The 12044-nt window shown below is 44.2% G+C and overlaps 4 protein-coding genes across 4 annotated transcripts in view; all 4 read left to right on the forward strand.

Moving 5' to 3' along the window:
* LOC108395096 (protocadherin beta-4-like) overlaps positions 1-12044 on the forward strand; it is a 95877-nt gene that overhangs the window by 29455 nt on the left and 54378 nt on the right. The gene's annotated exons all lie outside the window — the stretch shown is intronic.
* The window catches only part of LOC108387900 (protocadherin beta-5-like), an 82208-nt gene that overhangs the window by 21065 nt on the left and 49099 nt on the right, over positions 1-12044 (forward strand). The gene's annotated exons all lie outside the window — the stretch shown is intronic.
* On the forward strand, positions 1325-6070 carry LOC118972038 (protocadherin beta-13-like). Its single transcript, XM_037016575.2, is given in 2 exon segments — positions 1325-2540; positions 2543-6070. Coding segments are annotated over 2 exon segments (2382 nt in total). The 3' UTR covers positions 3709-6070.
* Positions 8100-11506, forward strand: LOC118972039 (protocadherin beta-16-like). The gene has a single exon (XM_037016576.2). The coding sequence runs from the start codon at positions 8396-8398 to the stop codon at positions 10778-10780; it is 2385 nt and encodes a 794-aa protein (XP_036872471.2). The 5' UTR covers positions 8100-8395; the 3' UTR covers positions 10781-11506.

The raw sequence follows: 12044 nt of genomic DNA on the forward strand, positions 1-12044 counted from the left end.
TAAGAGACATACCAACCAAATGTAATGTGTGGTGGAGTGTTTGGATCTTTATTCAGACAAGCATAACAACTTTGAAAGAATTGGAGACATTTGAATATAGATGGATATTAATTATTAACCTTATTTCTTAGCTGTAGAATGTAGTTGTTTTTTAAAGTCACTATAAGTTAGAACTGTATAATGAAGTATTTATGGGTGCATTTTAGTTTGGTTTGTGAAAATGTTGTAAACAGAGTGAACAATTATGGCAAAATATTGATAATTATTGAAGCTAGATATGTGTATCTGGGGGTTTGTCATACTATTCTTTATAGGGTTTGAATTGACACTGTACAAAGAGAAGTGAAGTTAACAAAAGTAGGACCACTGCTGTCACAGATTATACCTCTATTAGACAAACTCTCCAGCCTGTCTTTGTTTCAACATTTGACTTGATAACCTCTATTTGAGATAATCCTGCTCAGGCATTCTTGTACCACATGAACCTTGAGTGTTTTTCTAGTTATAGAAATGGACTCATGAAAACGGAGCTACTTCCTGGCATCAAATTACAAACCTGGCACATGTCTGTTTATGTGTATGTGTGTGTATGTGCGCAAGTATCTGTATGAGGTTAATCTTTCTCTGCTTTAGTTTCCTCAGCTGCTAAGGTGGAAAATTCACAGCAGCCCCATCTGGGAGATACTATTATTATCTACCTTAAAGATGAGGAAACTGAGACAGACATTAAATAATTTGTCTAAGGATAGATACTAATTATTCCCATACTTCATGACAATAAAAGTTCAGAATTCCAAAACTTTTAAATGTTACTTTAATCATATATATTTTTTAATTCCTGCATAAATTCTTCTCAGCCAGGTTTTTTACATAAATATTTCCTTTCCGCTCCAAACTCACTTACCATTATTGAAAGTGGGAAGTCCCTACTAATGTCATTTCTCTTGCGTGGCCCTCAGACAACTGTCTGCACTCTAAGTACCAGCGATTGTAAAAGTGGTGCTCCGGAATGCATACACACAGCAAGAATTAGGAATATTGCATCCATTTCTCCTCAAAAGATGTAAGATCCTATTGAGGACGCCTGGTGGCGCTGCAGGATAAGACGGTAGAAACCGGAACCGCAGCTGCGGCTCTTTAACTGGAAACATTTAGAGGTAGAACCTGGAAGCCCACGGGGAAGCTCGGGTGCCTCGGCCAGAGAGTGGGTCCTCTGAGAAGGACTATCCTCCGGAACATTTCTGAGGTATCCTGTGGAACAGCTCCAGTCTCAGATACTAAAGTCTTTACGTTCAGTGGAGTCAGCTTCACAGGAGCAAGAGCAATGGAGGCCAGCGGGAAGTTCATTGGCAGACAAAGGCAAGTCCTTTTCTTCTTTTTTTTCTTGGGCTTATCTCGGGCGGGCTTGGAACCTAGGCGCTATTCCGTGGTGGAGGAAACTGAGGGGAGCTCCTTTGTTACCAATTTAGCCAAAGACCTGAGTCTGGGTCAGAGAGAACTCGCCAGCAGGGGCGGTAGGGTCATTTCCAAAGGGAACAAATTGCATTTGCAGCTTGATCAGGAGACTGGGGATCTGTTTCTAAATGAGAAACTGGACCGCGAGGAACTGTGCGGTCACACAGAGCCCTGTGTGCTGCGTTTTCAGATGTTGCTAGAGAATCCCTTAGAGTTTTTTCAAGCCGAGCTACAAGTAATAGACATAAATGACCATGCCCCGGTGTTCGTGGACAGAGATATATTGCTAAACATATCAGAGAGCAGTCATCCTGGGACTACTTTTCCACTGAAGAATGCTCAAGACATGGACGTAGGTCTAAATAATATTGAAAACTATATAATCAGCCCCAATTCCTATTTCCGGGTCCTCACGCGCAAACGCAGCGACGGCAGGAAGTATCCCGAGCTGGTGCTGGATAAAGCGCTGGACCGGGAGGAGGAACCTGAGCTCAGGCTGACCCTCACCGCTCAGGATGGCGGTTCTCCACCGAAGTCTGGCACTGCTCAGGTCTACATTGAGGTCGTGGACATCAACGATAACCCCCCAGAATTTCAGCAGCCTCTGTACAGGGTACAAGTTCCCGAGGACAGTCTCATAGGCCTCCTAATTGTCACAGTCTCTGCAACAGATGTAGACACAGGAGTCAACGGAGAGATTTCCTATTCTCTTTTCCAGGCTTCAGAAGAGATTAGCAAAACTATTGAGCTCAACTCCATTACAGGAGAGATTCGACTGAAAAACCAACTTGATTTTGAAACTGTTCAGTCCTATGAAGTCAATATTGAGGCCAGAGATGCTGGAGGTTTATCTGGAAAATGCTCCATTCTTATGCAAGTCATGGATGTGAATGACAATTACCCAGAAATCACCATATCTGCATTTACCAGACAGATACCTGAGAACTCGGCCGAGACAGTGGTCGCCGTTTTCACTGTTTCAGATCTTGATTATGAAGAAAATGGAAAATTAAGTTGCTCCATTCAAGGGGATCTACCCTTTTTCCTGAAATCTTCCTTGGACAACTTTTACACCCTAGTGACAGACCGCTGGACAGAGAGAGCCAAGCCGAGTACAACATCACCATCACCGTCACCGACCTGGGGACACCCAGGCTGAAGAGCGAGCACAGCATCTCCGTGCAGGTGGCCGACGTCAACGACAACGCCCCGGCCTTCAGCCAAAGCGCCTACACCCTGTGGGTCCGCGAGAACAGCGGCCCCGCCCTGCACATCGGCAGCGTGAGCGCCACCGACCCGGACTCGGGCGCCAACGCGCGGGTCACCTACTCGCTGCTGCCGCCCGGCGACGCGCGCCTGCCGCTGGCCTCGCTGGTGTCCATCAGCGCGGACACCGGGCAGCTGTTCGCGCTGAGGCCCCTGGATTTCGAGGCGCTGCGCGCCTTCGAGTTCGGCGTGGGCGCGGCCGACGGCGGCTCGCCGGCGCTGAGCAGCCGGGCGCTGGTGCGCGTGCAGGTGCTGGACGCCAACGACAACGCGCCCGTCGTGCTGTACCCGCCGCAGAACGGCTCTGCGCCCTGCACCGAGCTGGTGCCGCGCGCGGCCGACGCGGGCTACCTGGTGACCAAGGTGGTGGCGGTGGACGGCGACTCGGGCCAGAACGCCTGGCTGTCGTACCAGCTGCTCAGGGCCACGGAGCCCGGGCTGTTCGGCGTGTGGGCGCCCAGCGGCGAGGTGCGCACGGCCCGGCCGCTGAGCGAGCGCGACGCGCCCAGGCACAGGCTGGCGGTGCTGGTGCGCGACCACGGCGAGCCGCCGCTGTCGGCCACCGTCACGCTGCACGTGCTGCTGGTGGACGGCTTCTCGCAGCCCCACCTGCCGCGGGCCGAGGCGGCGGCCGAGCAGGCGCGGGCCGAGCCGCTCACCGTGTCCTTGGTGGTGGCCCTGGCGGCGGTGTCGTCGCTCTTCCTGCTGTCGGTGCTGGGCGTCGTGGCGGCGCGGCTGTGCGCGAGGGCCCGGGCGGCGTCTGCGGGGGGCTGCTCGGGGCCCGGGGGCGGCCTTGCGGGCCACCTGGTGGACGTGAGCGGCGGCGGGACGCTGTGCCAGGCCTACCGCTATGAGGTGTGCCTGTCGGGCGGCTCGGGGACCGGCGAGTTCAAGTTTCTGAAGCCAGCTATGCCTCATTTCCAGGTCCATTCTCATGGGTCAGAAATAGAGGGAAACACCAACTTTAGGAGTTTCAGTATTCAGTGACAGTAATAGTTTTTCATAATTCAAATATTTAAAACTGATTATAAGTTGAAGGTATCCCTTCCATGCCAACCTATTATTGTTTAAAATTACACTAAACTTGCTTGAAACTTTTCTTATATTTTCCCATGGTTTTAAAGAATGGCATTTCCGTTTCTTCATTACTCTAACAGGATCGGTGGTCTTAATTCTTGCCTCTCCAAACACTGATGTAGTCAATAGGTCTACAAATCCTTGTTCTGAAATAGCTTAGGTGTGTATTAGGATAAAAAGAAAAACAGTGCAAAATAACTTCTATAAAATCAATTGTATTTCTTTGAATATTTCTTGTTGTTTCTAAGCCATTAGGTGTGTAAGAGCAGAAATGCACTAACACACTAAAGGAAGCCGTATGGTAAGGAAAGAACTGGTACAGTGAAAATCTGGCTCTTGCTTTGCTCTCATAGTACTTATATTTGATGTCTTTTTCTCTTAAGATGGCATAGTAATTGTGCTTCCTTTCATTAATATACCAGCATTATTTTAATGTAATTATTTTAATTGCTTTCTATTTAATTCCACTGGTGTTAAAAAGTGGAAACGCTAAGTCGTGTTTATCCAGTGAGATGAAATAACATGGTAATAAAATGGGCTTTTCTTATTTGAGAAACACTGAGCATCTGTGACATAAAATGCAGTGGTCACCCAATATCCATTCATCTTCTCTAGTCACAGGTCCCAAATTTTATTCAGGGTATTAGTGTGCTTAGTCAAAAGGATACATTTTCCCAGCCTCCTTTGCTAGAATAACTCATTTGACTAGGTTATTGTCCTTGAGATGTATAAACAAATGTTGTAGATTTCCAAGAAGGCTTTTTAAAGAGTGATGCCTCATCTTGGAAGAAGCCTCTTTTTGTCCTTCTCTGACTGCTCCTTGCTACTTGGAATGTGTAAGTCAGGGCTGGAACACAACCAGCCATGTTGAGACAAAGCAACACTAAGGTTGGAACTATTGGATAAAGACAGTATGATATAAACTTAAGAGATGAGGATCCTTGATGATCATGGAGTCATCGCACATACTTGGATTGCCTACTTCTGAACTTTTAGATCCTGCAGAAACCAATATGAATGATTTAACAGTAAGATTTTTATGAAAATATTATATACATTGAACTATATGGTGAAGTTTACAGATCCTGTGTATAGTTTGATGCAACATATTTTAAAGCTTTTATTTCTTGGGTTCTAATTTAAAGGTATAGAGTGTTTTACACTTATTATCTTTTTAATCTCCAGCCAAACCCTAAGGGAGTTGGCATGTTATCCCCTATTTTCCATATGAGAAAACTGAAGCTTAGAAAGGTTAAGTAATTTCCTCACAGTTCTGAAGTATCAAAAGGAACATTTTGAAGTATATATGTTAAGTCCACTTGAATGGAATGGCTTGGTTCCTAATCCATATCCTATAATGGGAGGCATTAACTGGTAGCATCGTCTTCCTAACTAGAAGTGAAATCCGTATCTTCCATGAACTGAACTGCTATGCAAAAATGTGACTTTTTGTCTATAATTTGTATTTATTTCTATACTAATGAGGCCACACTCCTCTGGACCAATAAACCCTAAGTTCTTTGAGAAGCAGTGACCTAAGTAGGCTGCATAGGACACCACAATTAATCTTCACCATAGACAAATCAGCCTGATTGTCTACCTGTACATCTCAATATATCACATTCATTGCAGAAATAAATGCCTTCAAGAGGGAGTAGAGTAACCTTATGGTTGTATTTATTGAATTCCTCATGGAATCTTTCATTTTTTTCTGTCCATCCCAATATATGCATATTTTTGTTTTCTCTAGAAAGTTTAAACTTGCCTTATTATATAATTGTTTTGTCTCTTATTCAAATCAGATATACTGCATTTATTTTATCACACTTTGTTTGAAAGCAGTTATTCTGGTATTTTTAAATGAAATAACTAATTTCAGAAAAGTGTACACAAGGATATGGAGGAGTTTATATTGGTAACTAACTTGGAGATTCTAGAAATTTAATATGAATAAAACTGATAGGTTCCTGTTATTTTCTGTTAATATTAGCCATTCTTTGGAAACTACTCCTAAAAATTATGCTGAATAAAAGATTTGGAGTCATAAAAGACTTTATTCTGGAAGTACAGTTCATTGGAGCTGAATCAGACATTCTTCAGCATTTGCTGTGATAACATTATTCTTGTAGAGTGATTAATTTCTGTTGACTTAGCTGCTAGGTGCATGAAATCCATGCTCATGTAATGTATTCATTTTCTATTACTGCTATAAAAAGTTACCACGAATGTAGTTGCTTAAAATAATAAAGAGGTATACCTTATAATTCTGTAAGCTGATGTCTGATATGGGTCTTACTGGGTTAAAAATCAAGGTGTAAGCAGGAGTGCATTCCTTTCTTGTGGTTCTAGAGGAGAATCAATTTCTTCCTCCTTTCCAGCTTCTAGATGCTCATGGTCCCCTTCATCCTCAAAACAGCAACATTGTGTCTATTGACCAATTCTTCCACAATCACATATCTCTCTGACCATAGCCAAGCAAATTTCTGTCCCACCTACACACACATAATCCAGAATAATTTTCCCTTCCCAAGGTCCTTGATTTAATTACATCTATGAAAACTCTTTTGCCATGTAAGATAACATATTTACAGAACTTGAGAATTAAAGCACCGACATCTCTGGGTGGATAGCTATTTTTCTGTGTACCATAAATTAGCTGCTTGGAAGAAAATTACCCAGTCTAGTAGTACCACCTGTGGCCAAAGGAAGGCACATGAAGGTCTTATTAACAGATTAGGTGTTTTATCATTGATTAGATGTTTTAATGCCAAAGTATTTAACAAATTTCCAAAAATCTTTAACAAAAATACAGAATTGATAAAGATACTATGAATTTTATTGAAATTCAATTCTAATGATGGAAATGGAAAAAACATGAACAAAAGAATGCAAATCTGATCTGAAACTTGTATCTAGAATATATAAAGAACTTTAACAACTCAATTAAAAAAAGACAACCCCCTTAAGAATGGATGAAGAGATTAATAGATATTTCTCCAAGGAAGACATACAATGGCCAATAGGCACATGAGAAGATGTTCAACATCATTAATCATAAGAGAAACGCAAATCAAAATTACAAGATACCACTTCATGCCCTCTAGGATGGCTAGAATAAAAAAGGCAGGTAGCAGCAAGTGTTGGGAAGATGTGGAAAAACTGGAATGTTGACACACTGCTGGTGGAAATGTAAAACAGTACAGCCACTTTGGAAAACGGTCTGGCAGTTCCTCAATTAAACATAGAGATACCATCTGACCTTAGCAATTCTACTCCTAGAGAAATGAAAGCATATGTCCATACCAACACTTGAATTTGAATGTTTATAACAGTGTTATTCATAATAGTCAAAAGGTGGAAACAACCCAAATGTCCATCAACAGAAGAATGGATAATTGAAATGATACACCTGTACAATGGAATATTATTCAGCCATAAAGAGGAATGAAGTAGTGTTAACATGGTACAACTTGGGTGAATCTTGAAAACATACTAAGTGAAAGAATCTAGTGACAAAACTCCAAATATTACATTATTCCATTCATATGGAAGTCCAGAATAGGGAACTCTATAGAGACAGAAAGTAAATTCATTGTTGATTAAGGCTTAGCACAGGAGAGATGGGAGAATAGGATGACAGCCAGGGGGTATGGGATTTGGGAGAGATGAAAATGCTCTAAAATTGACTATGGTGATGGATGCACTACACTGTGAATATACTAAAAACCACTGAATTATATACTTTAAGTGAAGTGAATTGTATGGTATATGAATTATTTTTCATTCACTAGTGTCTTAAAAGAACAAAACATAAATTATTCCTGTCATGATTTTAAAAAATCCCAAAGCATGGCAGTCCTAACCTTGAGATGTGCCTAGTTGGGAAATAACTTTCCAATAACTTGAAAAATTTGAAAACTCAGTTCTCAGGCTTATGTTTTGGAAAGAAGATGAAGTAATCTAATCTTTAAGAATGCATTGGTTAAATATTCTCTTTTGAATTGGCACTGATTGCAATTTTGCAATGTCTACTCATTTTTAATTTCCCAAGTGAAAACCATGTGCTTACAAAGCCATTCTCATGTTACTTTGGGAATGTTTTGTCCCTAAGTATATTCTTCTCAGCCTAAATGTTAGATTATTTTTATTTAATCAGTAATGCTCTACAGCTTTAAAGAGTCAACAACATAAGTGACAATTTGCTCTTTGTACTCCTTCCACACAACAGCACAGAAAAAACATGTGAAAATAGAGGTCAGTGTTGGATACAAACACAGTTTTACATTACCTATTTGGTACATTTAGGATTTTTCTTTCCGATGTTAAACCAGAAAATGTAAGATGTAGTGAGAACACATGGTGGCGCTGCAGGTTAAATGATGGAAAACAGAATTGTCCAGGCAGTTCCAGTATCCAGCCAGTTCCACACTGCCTGGAAGCTAAAGAATAGCTCTCAGCCAGAGCCAAAGTGAGTGTGAAACCTCTTTCAAACTCTATATAGTGGCATAATTTTGACATTCTGGACTCCTGAGATACTGGGCTACTGAGATCCTGGGCACACGTGAAGCTCTTGTGAACCACAATTTCAGAAAGAGCAATGGAAATTGGATGGATGACCAGTCTGAGACAAAGGCAAGTCCTAGTTTTCTTTGTTTTGCTGAGCGTGTCTGGGGCGGGAGCCGAGTTAGGGCCCTATTCAGTAGTGGAAGAAACGGAGAAAGGTGCCTTTGTGGCAAATCTGGGAAAAGACCTAGGGTTGGGGTTGGCGGAGATGTCCACCCGCGCGGCTCGTATCATTTCTCACGGGAACAAAGAGCATTTGCAGCTCAAGGTTCAGACTGGGGATTTGCTCGTAAATGAAAAACTAGATCGAGAGGAGCTATGTGGTCCAACCGAGCCTTGCATAGTACATTTCCAAGTGTTAATGGAAAAACCCTTAGAGGTATTTCAGGCTGAACTGAGAGTGCAAGACATAAATGACCATTCTCCAGTGTTTGCTGAAAGAGAAATGATTCTAAAAATACCGGAGAACAGTCCTCTAGGAATCGCATTTCCTCTGAGTAATGCTCTGGACTTGGATGTAGGAAACAATAATGTTCAGAACTATAAAATCAGCTCCAACTTCCATTTCCGGGTTCTAACCCGCAGTCGCAGCGATGGCAGAAAATACCCTGAGCTGGTGTTGGACAAAGAGCTGGATCGGGAGGAGAAGCCTGAAATCCTATTAACCCTGACGGCACTGGATGGCGGCTCTCCGCCTCGGAATGGGACGGCCCAGGTGCGCGTTGAAGTGGTAGACAGCAACGATAATGCCCCGGAGTTTGGGCAATCTCTCTACAAGGTGCATGTTCTGGAAAACAGCCCAGTAGGCTCCCTGGTGGTCACTGTCTCTGCCAGCGATTTAGACAGTGGAGTTAATGGAAAAATATCATACACATTCTTTCAGCCTTCAGAAGATATTACCAGAACTTTGGACGTAAATCCTATGACAGGCGAAATTCGGCTGAGAAAACAACTAGATTTTGAAACAGTTCTGTCTTATGAAGTGGACATCAAGGCCACTGATGGCGGAGGTCTCTCAGGAAAATGCACTTTCCTCCTGCAGGTGGTGGATGTCAACGATAATCCCCCACAAGTGACCATGTCTGCACTTACTAGCCCAATCCCAGAGAACTCTCCTGATGTTGTAGTTGCTGTTTTCAGTGTTTCTGATCCTGATTCCGGAGAAAACGGGAAGACTATTTCCTCCATCCAGGATGACCTTCCTTTCTTTCTAAAACCTTCAGTCAAGAACTTTTACACTTTGGTAACGGAGAGAGCACTAGATAGAGAAGAAAGAGCCCAGTACAACATCACCATCACCGTCACCGACCTGGGGACACCCAGGCTGAAGAGCGAGCACAGCATCTCCGTGCAGGTGGCCGACGTCAACGACAACGCCCCGGCCTTCAGCCAAAGCGCCTACACCCTGTGGGTCCGCGAGAACAACGGCCCCGCCCTGCACATCGGCAGCGTGAGCGCCACCGACCCGGACTCGGGCGCCAACGCGCAGGTCACCTACTCGCTGCTGCCGCCCGGCGACGCGCGCCTGCCGCTGGCCTCGCTGGTGTCCATCAACGCGGACACCGGGCAGCTGTTCGCGCTGAGGCCCCTGGATTTCGAGGCGCTGCGCGCCTTCGAGTTCGGCGTGGGCGCGGCCGACGGCGGCTCGCCGGCGCTGAGCAGCCGGGCGCTGGTGCGCGTGCAGGTGCTGGACGCCAACGACAACGCGCCCGTCGTGCTGTACCCGCCGCAGAACGGCTCTGCGCCCTGCACCGAGCTGGTGCCGCGCGCGGCCGACGCGGGTTACCTGGTGACCAAGGTGGTGGCGGTGGACGGCGACTCGGGCCAGAACGCCTGGCTGTCGTACCAGCTGCTCAGGGCCACGGAGCCCGGGCTGTTCGGCGTGTGGGCGCCCAGCGGCGAGGTGCGCACGGCCCGGCAGCTGAGCGAGCGCGACGCGCCCAGGCACAGGCTGGCGGTGCTGGTGCGCGACCACGGCGAGCCGCCGCTGTCGGCCACCGTCACGCTGCACGTGCTGCTGGTGGACGGCTTCTCGCAGCCCCACCTGCCGCGGGCCGAGGCGGCGGCCGAGCAGGCGCGGGCCGAGCCGCTCACCGTGTCCTTGGTGGTGGCCCTGGCGGCGGTGTCGTCGCTCTTCCTGCTGTCGGTGCTGGGCGTCGTGGCGGCGCGGCTGTGCGCGAGGGCCCGGGCTGCGTCTGCGGGGGTCTGCTCGGCGCCCGGGGGCGGCCTTGCGGGCCACCTGGTGGACGTGAGCGGCGGCGGGACGCTGTGCCAGGCCTACCGCTATGAGGTGTGCCTGTCGGGAGGCTCGGGGACCGGCGAGTTCAAGTTCCTCAAACCGGTTCTCCCTCATCTCGGGTCCCAGAGCACGGGGAAAGAAGTGGAAGAAAATCCTTCCTTTCAGAATTTCAGGATTTAATTATTGATAGCAGCCTATTTAAGTAAGACATTAACCTCTAATATTTTTCTGTTGACTAAATTGTTTTTGTTTATCGCCACAAATAAGATGTTTAATTTTCTCTATTTGGTTCATTCTCACTTTCCAACTTTATTCTTAACTTCATAAATTACCTTTTCCATATATTTAGCCAATTAAGCATTTCTCAGTAGAATCCCAATGATTTTATGCTTTACCTTAAAAGTTGATATTACTGAACGTTTCCACTTTATAAATGTCTATATTGACTTTGTATTTGCAGTTCTCCTTTCCCTTAAATATTAGGATAATCAGTTGCATGTAATCTGTATATTGGTATTTTATATTTCTTCTATTTTCCTTTCAAAATTGGTATTTTTGTTGGTTTATCATCCTTGATTTTCATTATAGCAAATTCTCAAACTCTATTAATTTTTTTCAAAGTTCTATTTTCCTTGCATTGGCATCTGCGTATTTAAAACATATTTCTGTCATGTAATATGATAAATCTCTAATCAGCCTCCTCTGAAAATGAGAAGAAACACCATTGTAAGATTGAGTGTGTATGTGCTTAAGTTTGGAGACAAAAATAGTGAAGTTTAGTAAAGTATTGTATCATGTAGAAATGTTTAACATCTTGTTGCTCTTACTTCTCTATAACAAAATCTGAGATCTCATGTTAAGTTTTTAATGCCCAGTGACGCAATCTCATTCATTTAAAAAACAACAGAAGTCATCAAACAGAAGTGTGTTTGGTGTGGCTTTTACATTCAACAATGAGTGCTTTTTAAAGTATCTCATTATTTATCTATACAATATCCTTCAATTTAATATGAATCCCCTGATTATTATGGGACAAATATATCCTCTTTCTAGATACTAGGGCTTCGGATAAAATTCTATATGAGGTAGATGTTATAAAGCTGTTCTTACTTTCAGTAGTGTTCAAATGTCATTAGTGTGGTCTATTTCTTACCTCCCTTTACTTGGTGGTGAGAAGTTGAGTCCTACTAGATTCTAGTGAAGAGGAACCTTAAAATGATGGTCAGCAGATTCTTTAATTATGCAAGTAAATTTGTAGGCTAATATAAGAAAAACATAGGCATGTGAAAGAGAACAGAAATTGCAAAGAGTAAGTGAAAGAATACAATTATCAAATGGTAAGGACTTAAAGACACTGAAAATTGTTTCATAGCCTACTCACTTGAGCTTATTTATACATGCTTTATTTAATACAGCAAGCATTTGGTGACATGTCTGATTTGTC

Source organism: Manis javanica, chromosome 14, assembly GCF_040802235.1.
Source record: "Manis javanica isolate MJ-LG chromosome 14, MJ_LKY, whole genome shotgun sequence".
Lineage (NCBI taxonomy): Eukaryota > Metazoa > Chordata > Mammalia > Pholidota > Manidae > Manis > Manis javanica.